The sequence below is a fragment of the Pteropus vampyrus genome, unplaced genomic scaffold, assembly GCF_000151845.1.
Source record: "Pteropus vampyrus isolate Shadow unplaced genomic scaffold, Pvam_2.0 Scaffold82, whole genome shotgun sequence".
In the NCBI taxonomy this organism is placed as follows: Eukaryota; Metazoa; Chordata; class Mammalia; order Chiroptera; family Pteropodidae; genus Pteropus; species Pteropus vampyrus.
The window spans coordinates 2,371,603-2,394,284 of NW_011888863.1; the positions used below are offsets into that span (position 1 = coordinate 2,371,603).

At 38.1% G+C, this 22,682-nt stretch overlaps 1 protein-coding gene and 1 pseudogene across 1 annotated transcript in view; one reads left to right on the top strand and one right to left on the bottom strand.

The window, feature by feature from the left end:
* Positions 1-967: 967 nt before the first annotated feature.
* SSPN (sarcospan) overlaps positions 968-22,682 on the top strand; it is a 28,563-nt gene continuing 6,848 nt past the window's right edge. The window contains exon 1 of the mRNA XM_011363080.1: positions 968-1,325. Within this exon, the coding sequence (XP_011361382.1) occupies positions 1,047-1,325 (279 nt within the window). The 5' untranslated portion in view covers positions 968-1,046. The remainder of the gene's footprint in view (positions 1,326-22,682) is intronic.
* LOC111741855 lies at positions 15,113-15,231 on the bottom strand (annotated as a pseudogene).

A 22,682-nucleotide genomic window follows, 5' to 3' on the forward strand; every position in this document is an offset into this window, starting at 1 on the left:
AAATGTTAAAATGACCATACCAAAGTAGATATAAATACTCTAAAGTGAGGGGATCATTTCTTAGTGGTTTCACTGAAATTTGCTCTAAGTGCTACAGAGGAGAAGTATGTGGGAATAAGAATAATCAGTTTTATTGATTTGTTCTGGGACTTTGGGCAGGAAATAAAACTATCTTGAACATCCTCATGTCCTTGCATACTGTAGGTGCTTTCAAAATATCTCAAATGTGGACTGAGTTAAACTGTCTGAGTCCTAGGTGCACAATAATCTGCCTAGGCACTGTTGTGGAGATTAGTGAAGACTGGCTGGGGACTCCATATAAATGATTAAAAGAGCTTTTAAAAACAAATACATGAGAGAGAGTTCACAATCGGCCCAGCATCTCTCTAAACAGTTATTTCAAAAGCAAATACCTCAATGGGAAAAATACCTTTATTTGTCAGCTGGATTGCAGAATTCAAAAAGAAAGAGAAGAGCCTACGCCTTTGTTGGAAAATAAACAATTTAGCTTCCGGAAACGACTTCACAGCTTGAAGCCCAGCAATGCCTATTTCGGATTAAACTGTCTATTAATTAATAGACATTTATCACCTTGCATTGCACCTTTTAGAAAACAAAACCAAAACCCCAAACCCCTGAGGTTTGGAGAGAAGACGACAGAACCCTCACCCCGCAACAACATCGCCCCCTCCCCCCCGCCACACACACACACACACACACACACACACACACACACACACACACCCTGTCTAAAGTGCACAGGATTTAAGAGGCCAAGGGACCCGCGCCGACTCCCGTGGGCAATTGGGCCCGTGGGCCCAGCAGGCGCTGCGTCCCAGCACGTTGGCAGTTGGCGACCCCCCTCGACTCCCCCTCTACTGCGGGCTCCCTGTGGCCTTTGGAGGCTCAGCGAGTCAGTTCCAAATGTTTTCCATATTTGTTCAGCCTCCGTAATTCGAATACCAGGGCAGGCTCTGCCCGCCCAGCGCCTTGCTTGGGGCCCAGCGCGCCGCACACGCACCCACCCACCCACCCACGCAGCCGCCATGGGCAAGGACAAGCGGACCCGCGGCCAGCAGAGGCAGGGGGGGCCGCCGGCCGCGGACGCCGCCGGGCCCGACGACATGGGGCCGAAGAAGGGCAAGGGGGCCCCCAAGGAATGCGGGGAGGAGGAGGCCCGAACGTGCTGCGGCTGCCGGTTCCCGCTGCTGCTCGCCCTGCTGCAGCTGGCCCTGGGCATCGCCGTGACCGTGGTGGGCTTCCTCATGGCGAGCATCAGCTCCTCTCTGCTAGTCAGAGACACTCCATTTTGGGCTGGGATCATTGTAAGCATCAAGTCTGTTTTGCCTAAGCGCGTTTGCGGAACAGGAATGCGAAGCCGCATGGTCGAGTTACGACTAACCCAGCTGCATGCGCCCTTCCCCAGCTCCACTCCTCTAACTCGCGCTCTGCTTGGTGACTGATGCCTGCCACACTTGGTTTGACCGGGGGCCAGGCTGGGCGTCGGAGGACTCGCGCCCCCTCTCCTGCTTGTTGCTCTGAACGCCTCCAGTGGGCCTGACTCAAACGCGCTGGAGCTGGGGAGGCGAGTCAAAGGCTGCTTATTTTGGTCAGATTGAACAGCCTCCGTGACAACAGCAGATTCACTTTGGTTTTTTTCCTTATCCTAGTCTCCGGACCCCACCCTTGTCCCTAAATAAGTAATAAATAGTGAAGTAGTTCATTTTAGTAAAGGCAGGTTATGGAAAATCCTGTATTTGGAGTTGCCCCATTGGGTAGTATTAATTTTATTTTTTACATTTGAGGTTCCATCAGTTAGTTTTATAAAATAATGGTCTAAGGCAGGAAACGCAAACACAGCAAGCACAGCCTTAAATCTGCTGGAGTCTAAAGTGGGATAAACCCAGGGCGCCGTGGCAGAAGTATATTTGGGACTGCTAATGGCTGTACTGTTCTAAGCAGAACACTGCTCAGCTGTTTTGAGTGAGTGTTGAGACATACAGCATACTTGGCTTAATTAAAAGGATTCTTTGATGTGAAAGGGATGCCATTTATTGAGCACCTACTGTGTGCCTGTCCTGATAGAGGCCTTACATATATTATTTCTAATCCCCACATTAGTCTCATGGGATAGTTCTTATTCCATTTCTCAAATGAGAGAACGAGAGGGCAGACTCACTCAGGGTCATGGGTAGGCAAAGTTGGCAAATCAGCCAAGCTGATTTCTTTTTGTACCAGACTACATCTGCATTTTCCTCATTGAGTTACACTGCCACTACATTTGGTTTGTAATTTTAATATGGTATGTTAGAGTTCCTTGTGGTTTACTAAAATCTCATTTGATCCATGAAACAACACTTTGAGGTGGGAACTGTTTTTCCTCTCCGCGCACAAAGAAACAGATTAAGAGAAATTAAATGAGATTCTCAAGGCATAGAGATTTAAAGTGGGGGCGTCATGCCAGACTAGAGTGGACGCTTCTGGCTCCTAGTCTCCTATTGCATCATTACTGTTATTACTGACCACGGGAGCTATAACTCATACAACTCTAAAAATAATTTTGTACGGGGGTAGATGTTAAAAACACCTGATAAATATGCATCGAGGTAGGTATTTTGTAATTAAGATTATTTGAACTCACAAATTCTTGCAGAGTAATTTAAAACTTTTAATTTGTGTACTAAGAATTCTCATGAAATTATCATGATTGGAGTTTTCTAAATCAAGTGATTTTAAAAATAGCATTTCACTAAGATATACTGGGTATTTTAGTCACCTCAGTGACTGTCAAGATCCTAGAGGGGAAAAATGTCCTCTAAGTAGGCAAATAAATAGAAAAAAGGACCAAAGTTCCTTCGTTCAGTGGTTTTGAATATCATTCATGAATGTGTTTTCTATCTTTTCTTTATTTCAACTTTAAAAAACTTGGTACCAAAAAAGCAAATTGATGAGAAAAAATTTTTTCTCAGTGTCTAAGGCGTGAACGTACAAATTGTGCAACTCTGAAATTTCATGAGCTGCAATTAGGAACTTTACATGAGAGCTCCTTGGGTGTGATACAAAGAGTATTATATACAGCAAGGTCTCTATTCTTTCCAGTCTTCTCATTTATAATCTAGGATCCACCTGAAGTTTGCTTGTAGTGACACCTGTACTGATAACATTTGTAATCCTAAATGTTCTTTCAATAGGGAATATATGTAGCAGAGAACAATTAGTGGAGACGCCCCGAGACAAGTGAGGGGAGTCTCTGAGGGGCCAGGTGAGGACAGACTCTCATCCCAGCTGGGCCAGAGCTGCAGGCAACGTTTCACTGCCTTCCACAGACACCGTGCTTGTTGTCCTCATCTCTCTGTCTGTGGTTGGTCATGGAGCACTCTTCCAAGCTTTCAGGGAGACAAGATGGTGAAGGGCAGAAGCATAAACACTGCACCTGGTATTGAGCCCCAGCTCAGCCACTGTTCACTGAATAACTTCGGGCAGGTTATTTAACCTCTTTAGGTTTCCATTTCTTCATTGATTAAATCAGGATGGTAATAATAATTCCTACCTCTCAGGGTTGTCCTGAGGATTAAATAAATTAAAACATGTTCTAATACTTAGAACAGTGCTGGCTAATGGTAAGCATTCAGCGAGTTAGCTCTTTTTATTAGTGATTAGTGAAGCAATCGTTGGTAGTGGCACTCCTCAAATTCAAAGTGGCTCTCTTTTATCTCTCGTGTTGCAGAACGATCATTTTGGACTTGCTACGGTTCTCAGACCAGTTTGTACCCTGAGGAGATATCAGTTTGGCCATCTCACTTTTTCTGTTCTCAGCCAAGTTGCTGTTAGCAATCTCAGTGGTATTAGATTAGTCCAGTACTTTCTAAATCTCTCTGGAGGTTTATAAAAATTCACTTGGAGGAAAGGAGCCCCCTCAGGATCATTTTCCCTAGAAACATGGGGGTGATTCTGGTCTGATTTATCTCCCAGGGAATACTGAAGAGTTGGCGCTACTTAAGAGACCTGCTGGACCAAAGCAGTACAGGTCAATCCCTGGGCTGAGGCAGAGTCAAACTTGCTTCTAGAATTTAGGCTGAATTTAAGCAGGATCCCCAGACTGATGTACTCACCCCATTGATAGCTTTGCATGCTTTACTCTTCTATTTCTCTTTATACGCTTGCCTCTTATCATATGGTACTTATTCATTTTATAAGGGTTACTATCCTATTACCTTGGTATTTGGGCATCACCATTCTCATAATAGAATCTGGGTATATGGACAAATCCAGAGGTTACTTCTTGTTGGCTAATGTTTGGGTGACTTGACAAATATTCAGTGAACTTCTGGTTATAGGCTGAAGAAGCCCTTGGTGATCTATGATCAGAGATTTATTTCCAGTGGAATTTAAAAAAAAAAAACAAATAGGTTATTTCTTGCCGATCCATAAGTATAACTCCCCTCATTCTTCATCAGAGAAATGACTGAAGTCTTTTTACTTTAGTAACAAAAGTTTCCTGTAAAGGAAAAAATAGAATGCAGCCACTATGGAGATTGACTAACCTGTAAAAGTACCATTCTCCTCTCAAAATTTTTTATAAATGGCTTAAAAGTTATAAGTCACACCACAATGACAATACAAAGTGAAACAGGATATTTGAGGATGAACTTGGCTGGGTTAGGGGATCCTAGGTAGTAGAAGTTTGTTTTGCATTTTATTCTATCAATGGTTGAGTAGCTAGGACAAGTAACTAGGCATTCGAGGTGGCTCATCATTCCAGAATTCCTACTGATGAAAAATATGTATGGACTGAAGGAATCTAAGAACTTTGGGGCCTTTACTTCTTACTCAAATTAATACAGTTTTGGTGTATGTGAAGCATAACATGTTTGAATTTTGCCTTACTTTTTTCTTCATTCAGTAACATTTGTCAGGGGTGTCCACCATGGTAGGCATTGGTCTAAAAATAACAAATTATCTACCAGGAGGAGATCTCCTGATGGACATGTGCCCTTGCCATATCTGACAGTAATGAATACTTCCAATTAGAAAACTTAACCTAGCAAATATTTTTAAAAGCCCATTTACCTTTCAAAGCATTTTCACTTAGTGATTTATTGGCATTGGCATCTTTACTCTGAAGTCAATTTAAGAGCAAACTCTTGCCTCTCATCCCCAATGGGGATGCTTAGTACTTGTTAGTCTCTGGGCCCTTGTACAGAATATTCTTTTCCTTGTTGTGGTTTTTAGCTTTCCTCACTCTCTTTCCATTGCTTCCATAACCCACCCAGGTGGAATAAAATTCCTGAGACATATACCACATTGATCACATTAGAATGTTTAAGGAAAGGGCTTAAAAGGAAGGGAAGAATATTTCCTTTTCTTAATGTCATTCATAAAACTCATCATACGAATCTGTCATGGTTAAAAGTCTTGTCAAGAATAATTTCTGTAACAGTTATCATATGTTAACTTACTCTAAGGAAGTCAAAATGCAGGTGTATTCGAATTTTAAAAATTTATTTTTAATTTGACTTAATGGAAGAGAAATTGGGTGGTTACTTATTTTAAAGCAGAATATACCCGGAAATTTACATGTAGATAAATGACACACAGCAAGTAAAGAACAGGTATTGTTATTATCTATAATTTATAAGTAGAGAAGAAAAGACATGATGATTTAGCTAAATGATTTGATCATGGTTATGGAAAAAATTAGAAGTGAGGAAGATTGGGCATTGGGGTTTTGGGTAGACCATAAAACAGGTCAAGAAGCGAAAAGTGGTGTCAATTTTCTATACAGCTGTATTGACATCTGAGCAACTTTATCTGGAATTACACTTTTAGGAATATGTTGTATGGTAATACATTATTTTTTATATAATTTAATATAATTCCATACTTTAATGTTCCCCTTGTGGTACCTCTGAGAAATAATTTTTATTATAGCAACTGTCACAGGCTTGTTAGGAGCTGAGGAATGATAATTACATGGCCTAACTCAATTTATTACAATAAATAATAATAGGAAAATTATCTTATAGGCTCTCCTAGTAAGTATAAAAATAGAATGTAATTGAATTAATTGGGCAAAAAAATTAATTTTAAAAAATAAAAAGGGAATATTAAAGAATTTGGTAACATGTTTTCTGAAAGAATTTTAGGAATAAGGAAGTTTAGTGATTGAACAAAATCATTTGATGCTTAGAATATTAGGAAAAATGTATATTTCAATTCTATTGCTAGCCTCATACTAAGCCAAATACACCAAGATCAAGAAAGTGCTTATATAATGAGTAAGTTATCCCTGAATCATTGATCTCTTTTTAAAATATGGAGACGGGGCAGATCCTGATATTTTCAATCCTGTAGTGTGGATATATTCAACTCAGAAAGTTAGTCTCTGGAAACTTTTGAGATTTCAATTATCATTTGGTTTTATTTTTTTATGATAGAAATACTAACGTAAAGAATTTGGGTGTAGTCAATAAAAAATAGAGAAATTTATTCTCTTTAAGTATACTGTATGTTTATGGGGCTCTATGTATCTCCTGACACATAAAGGTTACCTAGTATGTTTTGAATTGAATTCTTTCTATTCCATACTTGCCATTATCAGACCTTCTGTTTGAACTTGTGAAAACCATTTTTAAATTATGATTTGCAGATAAATTAAAGTTTATTGATAACATTTTAAAGAACTGTGAGGTAATAATAAGGAATGTGCTATTGCTCCCTTTTCGATTCCCGAATTTAGGACACATTAGCTTAGCATTATGGAGATGTTTAGTTCATATTATAAAATATCTACAGGATTAAAAAATGAGGTCATTTGACTTATTTTACATTACCCTAATTAGAACAAATTAAGACAAATTAAGATTGAAGTAGCTGAATGCTTGGTGTCTTCCTTCTGCAAAGAAAGTAATGGTATAGGTTTCCCTAATATTTGGTCTAACAGTTTTATAGATAGCCACTAATAAGATGTCCACTTTGAATTTGTTCTGAGGAAATGGACATTTTCTAGACTTTTTCTTGCCTTTAGCCTTGTCTATGACATTTCTATGAAGATATTCTTTAACTGGGTCTACTTGCCTGTTTTACCCTGAAAGGCTGGCATCAACATTAAAGGTTACACACAAGGGTATGTGAAGAGTTCAGTTGCATATTTCTATGTTGCCGTAGGACAGGAATGGAATCTAGTCATTAAACTTTAATTAGATATCATTTCATGCAAAAATATAGTTCATTTTTAGGATCCAGATCCTGGCAAACTAGAGAAATGCTGATCAAAAGACTCCATCAAAATCCAAAGCTGGATAGGACCTCATGATGTATTTTAATCCTGTAGCTATTACTTGCTGTGAATATTCAAGTTGAGGTTTATTACAGTGAGTTCAGAGCTGAAGGTGAACTTTCTTTTTTTAAATGGATGTTGGGAATAGTATTTAAGTCATAAACTATATAAAAGCCTTTTTTCGGAGGCACATCTTTTAGATGGTTTGTATGCTTCCTAAACTCTCAGTGTATTGAGATAAAATTTGGCAGAAGTAACTGTCAGATGCCTGCAGCTCACTCAGTCACCCCGGTTAATTTTAAAATTCATGTGTGTACACTCACACATATGGCAATAACCAAAATATATTTTTCTTTCTGTCTTAGTCTGCTCCATCATGGTCAGCTTCTGGTGAGGGCTCTCTTCTCGGCTTGCAGACAGCCACTTTCTCAATGTGTGCTCACATGATCTTTCCTAAGTGCACGTGCTTGGAAAAAGGAAGAGATTTCTCTCTCTTCCTCTTCATATAAGGCCACGAGTCATATCACATTAGGACCCCACACTTATGACCTCATTTAACCTTAATTACCTCCTAAAAATCCTTCCTCCAAATTTAGTCTCATTTTGGGTTAGGGCTTAAACATATGAATTTGGGAGGACACAATTTAGTCCATAGCACTTTCAGTGAAGAATATAAATTCATACAACCACCTCAGCGATTCTTATGCTTGATTTACAGCTTATTCATAAAGGCCCTATGGCTTGCATGGAACATTTAAAAATTGGAATGTTTCCGATGAGAATTCTGAGCTAGTAAACTGACATGTGGTAGTGCAATGGGGTGGTGTGACTTTGTGCTCATGCCAGTAGTGAAACATATGGAGGAAGTTTTTTTACTGCATTTACAGATTGCTTCCTTTGTCAAATTTCAGTAAAAATAAAATCCAATAGATTAAGCCAGTGAATACAATTCTAAGGCTGGCTTAGGCATTTCTTTTGCTGCGCTAGTTCTTTAAGGCTTAAGAACTACTGTGTAGTAAATCTCTGCCTTTCTTTACTGCCCTGGGAGTGACTTGCTGCCAGGTTCTAACTGAATGACACCTTGGCTTCAGAGGCGAGGAAATGAGGGTGGTTGGCTGAGCGGCGCAGTTGGGGGATGCTCAGATTTCCAGCAATTAGATAAGCTCTCTGGCTTCTGATGGGCAGCGATCTCATGTGTGATGTTTCTAGAACTCAAGGGAAGCCACCATTATTTTCATTTTTGAAGATGATTCTGAAAATCAGATTTACACTCTTTGTTCTGTGGTATGGGTCATAATAAAACCCTGAGGTGTTTCTACCTTGGGCCTCGTGATGCAGCGGCCTCTAGTAGGAGCCTGCATCTCCTTGGTAGATTCCCCTCTTTGGCAGAACTTCAAGGGCTTATCATAGGATCCTGTTTGTCTAACTTAGAAATCCTGAACTTCGCTCTGATTTACTCTTTCGAGGGCTGCATAAACCCAAACCATCCCAGAGGCATACTATAATATCTCTGGTTTGATTTTTGAGCGTATTTAAAGTTGATGCTCTTTGATTTAATGTTGCTAGAGCCATATCCCCTGCTTAACACAGTGCATCATTGCTGTGTTTCCTGGGCACTGTCAAAAGGCCAGAAAGTGACTGGACATTAGAAAGCAAAGGATTTGTCCATAAAACTCAGATTCTGTTGAAGAAGTTCTGTTGGGGCCTGTTTCTCTTGTTGCAGAAAAATGAACAACTCCCTGCACCTTGCTGGGAGTGCTGTGGGGCTGGGAGAGGCTGCAAGAAACCTTGAGGATGCTGTTTTAGTGGCATCCCACTCAACCTTTATTTTGAAAGTGATTCAGCATTCATTGTAACGAGCCATTAAAACCCCCTTTAAGATAGGTTATTATCAAGGCCTCTCTCGGGTGGAAGATAATGACAGCTGACAAGAAAAGAGGGAAAAGCAAAAATGTGAAAAAGACACTCACAAGAGACACAAAATTAGAGCTATAACAAGAAAAAAAAAAAAAAAAAAAAAAAAAAACAAAACAATACACCAGCTACCTTCTACCTAAAGTATCAGGTGTGGCACACATATCAGGCCATTAGGCTCAAGCTGAGCTTTATCTCACATTTAGCTCTCCCTGGAAAGCTATGAAGGAGGCTTTTTCCAGGATAAGAGAAATAGCATTTCAGTCTTCATCATTTCTGTTGCAGAGTGGAGGGTGCTGCTCAATTAGGGAGAAGAACGCAGGATGACTATGCCCACCTTGGTGAAAGGGAGGAGCATCCAGGGCAATGAAAGGACAAGCTACGACCCTATAAGATGAACACATTATAATCAATGAGAGATATTTCTCCATGACTGCCTACTGCTGAGAGACAGAATTCGACAGTTTTGTTTACATGTTATATGTTCAATAAATTTATTTCTCTCATGCTCTCAGCTAGTCAGATTCTGAAACAGAAGGATCAAATCCATGCAGGTTGGCTTCGTCTCATAATCTTTTTGTGAACAAGTAGTTTAAGATGCCTATTAAAGTGTTTTGACCTGGGTTAAGGGCTTTGAGGCCAAACGTAATTTAAAAAATGAACATAGGGTGACCGTAACTATTGTGTTATAGAACCCTCGATAAATAATTCTCATTCAGTCACTGAATCTAGTGCGTCACAAATTTTTCCACCTCGAGACCTCCCTGAAGCCTCACTCCCCTTCTCCTTGTCCTCACACACACACATCACAAAAAGCTCAGTGTCTAGCTAACCCATGTTGCCATGGAAGGGAAGAGGAGAAATGCTAGAGAGGCTGCAGGCTGCTTGGGGACACTGACCTCATGTTGAAAAGAACAAAACACTTTTCAAAGGAGAAGTAATATTATATATTACTTAACGTTCCATTATATCTTGTTTTGTTGGTATATATATCATTTTTTTTTTGTAAAAGGTGCTCTCAATTAGAAAAGCCACTTGATAATATTTTTTAAAGGTTGAACAGGATGGTTCTTTCATTTGCACTCCTGTTACAATGTTATATAATTGAGTTTATATTGATTCACTGTGTAACTTCTATATACTGTACTATTTCTTAAGTTTTTATTTATTGTACAATTTAAGATATATGAACTCAAGAGCATTTATGTAGAATTATCTCTACAATCATTTCTAAAGTGGGACTTATTTTGAGAACCTACTTAATTATGCCTGAGTAATAAATTCCATCTTATAACAATACCTTTGGAGTAGGCTACATTTATGAGATTCCTTTCCCTTCTAAAGATTTGAATAATACCAAAATGAAACAAGCGAACTGTAGGTTGTTTATTTTTCCCACAAATGTGTAGCAATTATACCCCTCCTGTCGATTCATGAGAAATGCTGGAACACATTCTTTCTCTTACGTTCTTTGAAAATGGATTATTTTGCAAAGTAGGTATTTATAGAACTTATTGGCAATTAGTTTCTGATAAATCACCAGAAGAATGAGTTAGGTGGTTGGTAAGCAACAGAACAGAATGCTAGAAAAGAAAGAGTACTTACTAGTACTTTGTCTTTCCATATGCCAGGTATGGTGTCCCCAGGACTTCAGTGTCTGGGAAAGGACACACACCTACAAATAACGACAATACAGTTTAGAAAACCCGGTGCTAAGGTGGTATCCTAAAGAAGTAACACAGTGGATGGAGGGTGTGATTAACCCTGTCCGGGGAGGATCAGAAAAGACAAGGAGAGGGGACTTGAAATTGTAGGAGCGTCTCCAGCTTTGAAATAGAACAAATGTGGGTAGACTCCTGGATCTACTGATTTGTAGCCATTTTCAAAATTTTTGTTTGATTTTTACTTTCCTTTTTTGGTGCGGGTTTGAGTAAGTATGGGCAATTTTATGATTTTTTTAATTATGAAAATTTCTAAGTCTACAAAAGCATATAAAGAATAATAAAAGAATCTCTTATACCTAGGTTTGTCAAGTTTTAATATTTCATCATAAATTTTTTTTTTTTTTTAAGAAAGAAAACATTACAATACATTGGAATCACTCGTTTCCTTTCTCAATCATATTTTTCTACCCTAAGCTCCTTCTCCGGAGGTTCTATTATCCTGAATTTGTTATTTATCATACCTGTGCATGTTTTCATACTTTTTAAATAGGTACATACGTATAACCAATAATTAATATAGTTTCATATGTTTTAAGTTTTATATAAATGGTAGCATATTATTTTTGCTTATATTTCTTTTGAGATTTATTCATAATGGTACATGGATACCATTCATTCATCTTCCTATACTATATTTCATTATAGGAATACACAGCAATTAATTTATTTAGTCTTCCGTTGATAAAAATTTAGGTTGTTTCCCAAAATACATATTTTGCAATTACAAATAGTGTTGCGATAGATATTCTGTTCCATGGCTCCCTATACACATATTTCAAAGTTTCTTTAGGGCATATTCCTAGGAATTTAATTATTGGGTAATAAGATATAAGCATCTTCAACTTACTAGATATTGACAAATCAGTACCATAAACCCAAATGTTGTAAATGAGATAATATATGCCAAGTGGGTAATGAGTAAAGGTAGCCTTTCTGGGTAGAGGAGATCCTTGAGCAAGATTTGAAGACTGAATATTACTATGTTCAAAATGATGGAAGGAGGAGTACTACACCAGGGGGATAAAAAAGTAAAAGGTCATTTTAGGTCAAAGGCACGATTCATGTCCTATGACTATTAAGCTCAGTTTTCATCTACGACCAACTTTATTGATTCACAATTCTGTTGTTCATTTTATTCAGTCTTTTGGGGATGTAACTGCAAAAATTCCCAGCAGTTCCTATAAAATACAAATCTTACCATGGATATACGAATCTGTGCTATAGTATTGAAATAAGACCCAAACCAAAGAGACTCATTCTACTTAAATAACTCCACTATAAGTCAAACACTAAGATAGGTGTCAGATTTTCCTCTCAATTTTCTGTGAGTTGGTAAAACACTCAGTTGTGAGATTCATCGATTTAAAATGATGAGCCATTTGCAGTCATATTCAAGTAAGGTTTGGGAACTTATGAATTGTAGCAGCTTTGTCCTGGCACGTCTCTTGCAGACTTTTCTGGCTTCCAGCCTTGCTTGGCAGGAACATCAAGGAAAGCACACTCTATCTATAGGTTTGGGAGTCACACTCCCTTCATTTAGCTGCTGGTCACAAGTTGCAGCCCCTTTTTATCAATTTCATCAGGACAGTTTTCTAATATCTTATAAAGTAACATACAAAATGTAAGTGAACCTCTGCAAAGTACAATGTGTGCTGAGAAACAGTATAGTCGCTGAACAAGCACATCTTCCTACTCTCTCTGTGCTTGTACAGATCTAGCCAAACTATACTAGCAATGCAAATTATAGTGCAACACTGGTTTAAAAATTTAAAAAAATATATATATATATAATATGTATATAATATAGATAATACATATATATAAAATACATATCCATGGGTTTCGCATTCATGTATTCAACCAACTGCTGATCAAAACTATTCGAAAAAAATATTACATTGATGCTGACATGTACTATGTAGTTAGGCCTACAATGGTTGCATCTATACTGAACATGTACAGACTTTTTATCGTCATTCCCTAAATAAAATAGTATAATAGCTATTTACATAGCATTTACATTGTCTTAGGTATTATAAGTAATCTAGAGATCACTTAAAGTATATGGGAGGACGTATGTAGGTTATATGCAAACCCTACATTATTTTATATAAGAAACTTGAACATTTGTGGATTACGTAGTATCTGTGGAGGTCATGGAACTAATCCCTCCTGTAGATACTGGGAGAAACGAGCATATATTTTTGGTTATGGAATAGTTTCAAATCATGATAAAACCTAACACTTCAGATTAGAAAGGATGTATCTTACCATACAAAGGATTTCAGTCTGGTATGTAAATGCTCCTTAATGCTCCACACTTCTTTACCAACCAAGCAGAGATTTTATCACAACAGAGCTGGTGAATCAACTCAGTGCTGGCAATTACGTGAACAATAATTTCCTTAAGAATTGCCTCATACGTTCTTACAATTTATTTTCCAAAGAGATCTAGAATTTGCAAAGTTCTCCATGACAATAGGCCAACTTTTGTTTTTCGATTTAATTAATTAGCACATAAATTATTTATTTTGGATCAATTTGAATGTCTTGGAATACTCACTTATGAAAAGGTCCATACATTTACAGTAATTCAGACATAGACCTGTCAGGTATCAACTCCTCAGGACAATTATAATAATAAATGGAGAATAAAAGGACAATTATAATAATAAAAGGGGAAATAAGATTGTGCAAATATTATAAATGGGCTAAACTTAGATGTGGGTTACCAGGTGTCTTTTCTCTTTAGTCATCTAGAATTACTTTTTCACTGAAAACTTTTCACCTGGATGTCTACCAGCTTTTAAAAAATAATCTCCTAGGTCGTCTTTGCAAAGTAAATATCACAAATTGTTCTCTTCAACCCCCCACAGAAAGATGTGGAAATGAACAAATGCAGATGTGTGTCATAACCCAAATTCTTCCTGGGCCAGGTGGAATTTAGTTCTTGCATGAGAGAGTATTCCTGTCCTGGAGCTCTCTACTGGCAATTTTTACTCTAACAAAAAAATAAAAATAAAAAGAATAAATCAGTGGAGCTCTCAGGTTGTAGATACATAAGGCACATTGGATATTTTCCTGATATATGATAAGCCAAATAAAAAACTCCTTTGCAGAAGTTGCCAGCTATAAAAAGTTGCTAGAGTTTTGTTTGTAGTGGAAAAGAAGCTACTACTTTGGGCTTGGTTTAATAAAACCTAAGAAAAAAAAATTTTTTAAAATTATAATTGGTGTTCTGGCGTTTAATACCTGTACATTAATGTTTCTAACGTCTGGAGACAAATAGTTACAGTTTTCCTCCTCAATTTGATGGCCAGCTCTGCCATAAATTCTTTGGTTGATTTTGAATCTTTATATTTACATGCCTATCACTTTTGGAATTTCCAATTAATATCTGTGCGCTAAGTTTGGCTGAAACAACTAAGCTTTTGTAAAAAGTAATATTAATTTTGGATCTGTTATGGATAGGAAATAATTTTAGCTAAACAACATTTTCAGAAATTAAATGCTTCTCTTTGTGAAACCGTTATAATGTAATCAGAGAAACATATACAGCTTGGCCTGGTTACCAAGACTGGTATTTCCTTAGTAGCAGATAATAAATAGGTTTGTAGCAGAAAGAAAATGAGGCAGAAAAAAGAAGTTTTATAACTCTTAAGTGCTTGCAAACTGTTCACGTCAACATCATTGGAAAGATTTTTGAAAAGTGCGTCCTTGCTATGCAAGCAAAAGTAGCCCAAGTCACTAAATGAAAGGATTTATTTCTTTGACAAATAAGTATTGACTGCTTCATATATGCTGGGCACTATTTCCTTTACATATGCTGTCTTATACAATCCTCACAGCAATTTAAGGAGTAGGCATTGTTGTTATCATTCCACCGATGATGAAACTGAGGTTCAAAGAAGTTAACTTGTATAAGGCCAAAAGCTATAAAGTGATAGAGATGGATTTTGATCCCAGGTCTGTCAGATTCAGAGCTAAGACATATTGCTTCGGTCTCTGTGTTTAGGTATGTGGCCCATTTTGCTGTAAAACTTTGTATAGTTTCCCTCTATTGTTTCTTCTTCAGGGCAGGTATATATTATTTATTTATTTATTTATTTAATTTTTTTAGGCGAGGCAACCCTTGGTTGACCTTACAGATTGCAAAGACCTTGTCAGCTTACAATCCCTTATTTTTTATTTTTTATGCCTACAGCACCTGGTCTTCCTAGGTGGTCTCCCATCCAAATACTAACCAGGCCCAACCCTGCTTAGCTTCTAAGATCAGACGAGATCAGGCTTGTTCAGAGTGGCATGGCCGTAGCCTGTTATTTTTTTTATAGAGCCTGTGAGATTTTAGATAACTTATACGGGATATGAGTTGTTGAAATAACAGAACCACAAGCCTCTCATAAGAAACAACCATGAGTCCACCATCTTTTCTTAAGGGTTTGCTGGGTATTACTGATTCATTTTTAAGGGAGGAAATCTTGCTTTAAAGTCTTATTGTTTGTGTTTTGCTAATTACTATATGTCATGTCTGTGGGAAAAGAAGCCATAATGATAAATGCTATGTTCTCCCCAGCTCTTCTCAACCAATGACACATATCTACTTATTTACTTGTTATGGTCTGCCTCTTCACTTTAAAGCATTGGCCCTATCAAGGTGGTGATTTTTATCTCTTCTGTTCACTGTAGTATCTCCAGAGCCTCAAAGAGTACCTACACGTTGTGATGGGTACACAATGAATAGTTGTTAGTGAACAAAATGAGATTATATGATAGAGGGCTACAATTACATATATTATTCATTTCAGCTCAAATTTCAGAGTAAGTTATACTGGCAGAGTTTTGAGGTCATATGAGATGGAAAAAATAGTACAAACTATAATTCCAGGCACACAATTTATGATCCTTAAAGCAAATCATAAACTATTATTTTCTCCATTTTATATATGACGAGACTGAGTTTCAAAGACTGTGACCCTGTCCTGCAGCTTGGACAGTTATTTGGATCTCAAAAACTATGTTTTTCACACTCTTGTCCCAGGAGTGTTACTTCAAGCCAGTCAGCACAGGAGAGGAGCAGATAATGGAATGTTCTCCAAATCTCTGCAGTTTTCACTTCACTCACAGAGCTATCAAAATTCCATAAGGGAGGCAGCCAGGCCATGTAATGGTTAAGAGCTAGGCTCTGTACTCTGATTGGTACAGCTCTCAGCTCTGGATTTGCTATGTGGCCTTGAGCATGAAAACTTTCTGAGCTTTAGTTTCCTCTTCTATAAAATGGGGCTAATAATAGGAATTACACTATAAGATTTATATGAATACTAACTAGGATAATTTACATAGAAAGCTTAGTTTAATGCTTGGAACCTATATTCAGGGTTCTACTTTCCACAGTTTCAGTTACCTGTGGTCAACAGCAGTCTGAAAATATTAAATGTATAATTCTGAAAATGAACAATTTATAAGTTTTAAATTGGGTGCCATTCTAAATAGAATGATAGTTCTTGTGAGGTCCTGCTCTGTCTCACCTGGCACATGAATCATCTCTTTGTCCACTGTATCCACACTGTGTATGCTACCCACCCATTAGTCACTTAGTAGCCATCTTGGTCATCAAAACTACTGTTGCAATATCACATTGCATTCAAGTAACCCGTATTTTACTTGATAATGGCTCCAAAGCACAAAGTAATGCTGGCAATTCAGATATAACAAAGAGAAGTTGTAAAGTGCTTCCTTTAAAGTGAAAAGGCGAACATTCTCAATAAGGAAATGAAAAATCGTATGCTGAGGTCAACAAGATCTAAAGTAAAAAACGAATCTTCTATCCACGAAGAAAGAAAAAGAAATTTGTGCTAGTTTGCTAAAGAGAGGGAGAGAGACGTCATCCACATAACTTTTATTATGGTATATTGTTATAACTGTTCTATTGTATTGTTAGTTATTGTTATTATCCCTTACTCTGCCTAATTTACAAATTAAACTTTAAACTTTATCATAAGTATTTTGTATAGGAAGAAACATAGTATATATAGGATTCTGTGTGATCTGTGGTTTTAGGCATCCACAGGGGGTCTTGGAAAGTATCCCCTGTGGATAAGGGGAAACTACTATAGTTACAAACTAATCCCACTTAGTAACCAGATGCTTCTGTAAGAGAAGGGACTTAGAGGTGGCAGAAAATGTGGTAGAGATGCAGGGTGTGCTAGAGTATCTCTAATGGGTTTGTGTAAGCTGATTGTGCACACCACTTCCCAACTCTGTGCTCAGTGTCTTCATGTTGGTAGCTTGAAATCAGCCATGGTACAAATATCAGTCCCAACCCCCTCAGCCAATTGTAGAAATGGTCTAGTTTTGGAGGTAATTGCTTTGCTTTTGCTTGGAGCAGGAGTGAATAATGCCTATCAACAGTAGCAGAGTGCCACATCACACTAATTGATGATTTAGAGATGCTTCCCAAACCACCAACCAGACACTGAAGCTACAGGCTCTGGAATGTGGTCATATTTAAGTAGCAATGAAGACAATGGGTTCCCTCAATCTTAAGGACTCCTTCAATAGCATAGACTAAATTTATTTATGGGGTAACTATTGTTACATCTCATTGTGATGTGTAATAAACGACTCTTCCATAGGAAACTCCACTAGTCCACATATCACTCTAGATTCTTAACCATTCAGATAACCCCACACTAAATGCCAGCATTTAGAAGACTATGTCTTTACTTTAGACTAGTGGTTCTCAGTGTGGCCTCAGAAACAACAGCATTAACATTACTCAGGAATTTGTTAGAAATACAAATTCTAGGTCCCCATCCCAGACCTATTGGATCAGAGATTCTGTGGACAGGATCGGTTTTTACCAAGTGATTCTGAACCACTGGCTTAGACTTTGTCTTGCCTTAAGGTAGTGGCCATGAGAATCCATTAAAAATGCTTAAGTTATACTAAAATGTTCTCTCCTATCCTTCTGAAATCTTGATCCAATAAACATCCTTTAATGGATTCTCATGAAATGTTCTTTTGGATAGTGTTTAATTAATCAGCAGTTCTCCCGAGAGACCTCATTCAATCAACAGCTTGCAATATGTTTATCATTTGTTGAAAATGATTTCTAATATTCTGGCTTAAATTCTAGTAAATGAAAATTCATAGAAATTCTTTTAAGAAATATCTAGAGAAACACATACAGTTTTGCTGTACCTCTTGTTGATCAATGGGTTGTGCAAACATGAGAAGAGAGTTTATCTTGTTAGTATATTGACTGAATTAAAGCACTTTAAATACAACATTGAAAGTTGATTAACTTACAGAAATAGAGTCACATTTCAGGTACACAAATGACAGAGGGGGATGGAAAGAGGAGAGAAACCTTGAAACGCATTTGACAAGGGAAGGCTGTATTCCCTGGGTAGCCCTGTCAAGCAGCTCTCTCAATAATAAAAGGGAGAAAACAAATAAATAGGAGGTTGTGCGAATGTCACAAGACCAGAATATAAATACATATGACATGGAGAGAAGTAAATACCAATAATTCACATTCTCACAAAATGTTTTAGAGTGATATCTTCTAGCTATGCCAAAATGAGAAATATATATATATGTAAGTAAATCTCTAAGACACTTGTCACACAGTCACCTTTTATTCAAAATGACAACCCTCAAAACGTGCAATAGGTACAATAGGCTGAATAACAAAAACAAAGACAATGTGTGACAAGACTCAGGATTCGGACATATAGCAATGGATTTAACATTCAGAGAACATTTCAACTCTGTTTAACTTCCTAACGCACAAGAGAGAATGCAGTCTTCACCTGAGGAGAAAAAGAATATCTTTAGACAGAATGTGGAATTTAGGACTTAAGTATTCTCTTTACCCTACAAAACTGTAGAAACATGCATCCAAAAGTAGGTTAAAATGATGGTAGTTGTCTTCTCTTTTCCAGTAAAAATCATTTCAAGCTTTTTTTTAATCAACATAATCATCTATCTGTACATGAACTAAATCTTAGCAAGCTCTAAATGGCTAGCAGCTCTTTTAGCATTGGTCTTCCCAATGCCACCCAGTTCATATTTGGCTTTTATCTCAGTAAAACCACCTATCTGCCCCAGGTCTGGGTGTCTGGCCCAAAAGGTACTTTCTTGAAAACCTTATGTAACTGCCTTTTCTCCTGTTCCATGTGCCTCACCTCATCATACTTAACAAAAGCTCTGGCCCAGAATTAGAGAATGATGTTGCAGGTAGGCCTGGTGGGTCTCACTGCTCATTAGTATGAGTTCCCCCTTCACTGCCTGGGAAGCCAAAACACCCTGTCTTCCTGGTACATCCCCACCCTGCCAGCTGAGGTCACAAGACTCTTAATCTGACATGAGAAATCTGTTTTTTTCCCCATGGTCATCAAGCCTTCGGTTTTAAGTATTCGATAAATACTACTCTTCTAGAAGTTGCTTACACTAAACCCCCAGTAACCTCTCTCATAAAGAAGTATTGTTTTATGAGGCACAGATATAGGTAAGAAAATGAAATTAACTACCTCAATGAACTACCTCATCTAGAGCCTATTGAGCCCTATCAGAAGGTCAAGAAATTACAATATGTTGAATTAATTCAAGTTTTATAGCAAATACCTTATGCAAAGACATAGAGGTGAAACTTCAAAAAAACAAAAAGGATGGTGATCAGTTTCATAATATTTAGACATGTCACGTTGTACAACTCAAATTGTAAGAAGTGTTTTTGAGATGCTTTCTGTTCAAAAAGTCAAAGATTCTTCATAACTGGGTAAGTTCCTTGGCCCTTTTCTGTTTTCACTAGACTCTCTCTGGATGGCACAGTGTTTCTGAAGATCTCAATTGCTTCATATATGCTGATGACTGACAAATGCATGTCTCCTCTTTCCTGAATTCTAGGCTCACATGGCTGAACTTTGAGTCTATGTGGGCATCATCGTTTTCCACTGCCATTCTGCTCCTGCTCTTGTATTTCCTGTCTCATTAAATATCAACATCATCCACTTGGCAGCTCAAGTCAGGAAGCTAACACTTTCCTGATCCCTCCCTCTCCTTCAGCTCTCACATCTAGTCAGTCTTTAGAGTCTATGTATTCTGCTTCCTTCCTGTCATTCAAGTACACCCATTCTCTATCCCTACTGCTCCCCGTGCTCAGGCTCTCACCATTTCTCCATAGATGAACAGCCTCGTAGCTGGTCTTTCCTCCCAATCTATTCTTCACAGCCAGAAGGCCTATCCTAAAGGGCAAAAGTGATCACACCCTTCCCCTGCTTTAGATGAAATATAAATCTTCTGTGACCTACTTCCTGTCCCCTGCGAGTACACCTTTTGCCTTTTCCTCTCTCACTCTCTGCACCAAAGTTATAGGAGTCTTCAAATGTTTGCTCAGCATTTCTCCATGCTTTCGTACCTATTAGCACTCTCTCTACTCTTCCTTATATCCTTCTCCTAGCTAATTTATTCTTATCTTTCAAAACCCATCTTCCTCTAGAAAGTTTCCCCAAGTCACACTCAGGTTAATCTCCCTTTCTGTGTATTACGGCAGACATGGTCCTAGTACTCGCACAGTATTGTAACTTCATTCTCCTCTCTTACCCCACTAGACTGAGAGCGCGAAGGCTGAGACTGTGATTTTACCTTTTGATTCTTAGGACCCTGGCTATAGTATGCCTTCAAAAAAGTTCAGTCTATTGACTAGGTGAAATCCTCTATAATGAGGTCATATGCTCCTGTGCAACTTCTTGCTGGAAACCAGCCTAAATTAAGGCTATAATGAAGTAGATACTAGTGTTATGGGGAAATTTGTTCCAGCAAGGCAGAGAGTCAGGTATCTAAGATGCTGGTCAGTGAGTCCTGGTTATTGGAATGTGTCTCTTGTAAAGACAAAGAAGAAAGTCTTGGCAATTGCCCACGTCAGCACAGCAGCCTCTAGGGGCAAAGACAATAATGTGGGCGAGAGTCTGACTCTGTGCCTCTGTGGACAGACACTAACAAGGGAGCACGGCCACGCACTTAGGGGTTTAACTGTCTCCACAGAAGCAGGTTTAGAAGCCTCCATCTGGTTTGTTGCCAATAAACAACAAAAAAGATCTTTCTTTCATTGTTTCAGTTCTGTAAATGCTTAATGGGAGAATACATAGTAAGCCCCTATAGGCCTTATCAAACTTATAACTCAATTAGACCTTTTTTTAAAATGAGTTTTGAGAAAGGACTTCATCTCTGCTTTGGAAATGTAAGCCACATCGTGGACCACGCAAACAACTTCAGTACCATTATTTCCAAATCTACGAGTCTTCTGCTGAAAAGCTGCCTCCCTGGGTCCTATTAGCTTTGTTTTCTACCCAGACCTGTCCAGTCCATGCCATGCTCACATACTTTAAGATTGTGTCTCTCCACTGAGAACGTTATCTACTGCTGCGAAGCCATGCAGCCAATCCTAATGCTAGATAACCTTGCAAACAACCTATACTATAAGAACGCTTGGTTTTTGGTTTCACAGCCCATTAGAAATCCGAACAACTTTCAACTTGGGAACCCATTAGGGCATAAGCAACTTATTGATTTTGTAATTTAGGAGTAAATAGGATAGAGGTGTTACCTTAAAATGCTATGTTGGCTTTGTAAGTGAACAGTTCTGCCACCCTAGCATGGATGGTCTGTGGTTTGAAGCTGGTCCTAGGGATGAGAATTACGAATATTACCAAACTAGTCATTTAATGACTTGTTAGATAACTCTCAGTCATCCTTGCAACATCTGTCTCTAGGAAAACCGTGCTTATCAGAAAATGAAATATTGTTGCTTATGTTTTCTGTCTTAAAGTAGAACTTAGCAACATTTTAAGGTTTCCAAAATTAAGTGTGCATAGATATGCTTTGATTAGAAACTCTAAATCACAGTTTAAAAAACTCCAGTGCACTAAAAAGAAAATCTGGTTTGACTAACCAATCAAGCACCTTTTCTCTCAAAGTTGCCATTCCTCTCATAAGCTTCCTTTCAGCTCTTCCCATCCCCTTTCCATTGCTGACATTCAAGAACTTGGAAGTTGCTTTCTATTTCTCTCTCTTCAGCGTCCTCCCTTCAGTCATACTATAGCCAAGACGTACAGATTCCACTTCTGCTACATTTTTCCTCTCTGTGCCACTTTCTCTGACTTTGCCTGCCATCATCTGAGGTCTGGCACATCTGATACATTAATCTTGCTTAGATTAGTAAAATAATATCCTCATGTTCTCACTGTCAACTCACCTGACACCACTACTCATTTTCCTGAAAGATGTCGTGAATCATGTCATCTCTGCTTATAATTTTTCAAGGGAGCCCCACTACTTACTAAATCAGTCCTACGATACTAGATTTTCAACCTATCTTTTCTCGTTTTGGTATTTTTTCTAGGTAGCTCTATATTCTGTCGTTTCAACTCTGGTTACATGTTTGCTATTCTTTCCACATAATGTATGCAGTCCTACCTCTGTGCTATTGTTTATGCTGTTTCACCCACGCTACTTGTTTTGAGTGCTGGCTCCATTGTTTACTGGCTTTGTGTTTGTTTCTTCATTTATGATATGAGGATCATAATAGCACCTACTTCATAGGGTTTTGTAATTATTATATGAAGAAATCCATACAAAGCCCTTAGAAGAACCCCAGCACAATATAAGTATTCAGGAAATGTTAATGATCATGGTTATTATTATCATCCCTTTCAAGGACCATTTCAAATCCACCTCTTTAGTGAAGCCTTTTTAATTGCCCA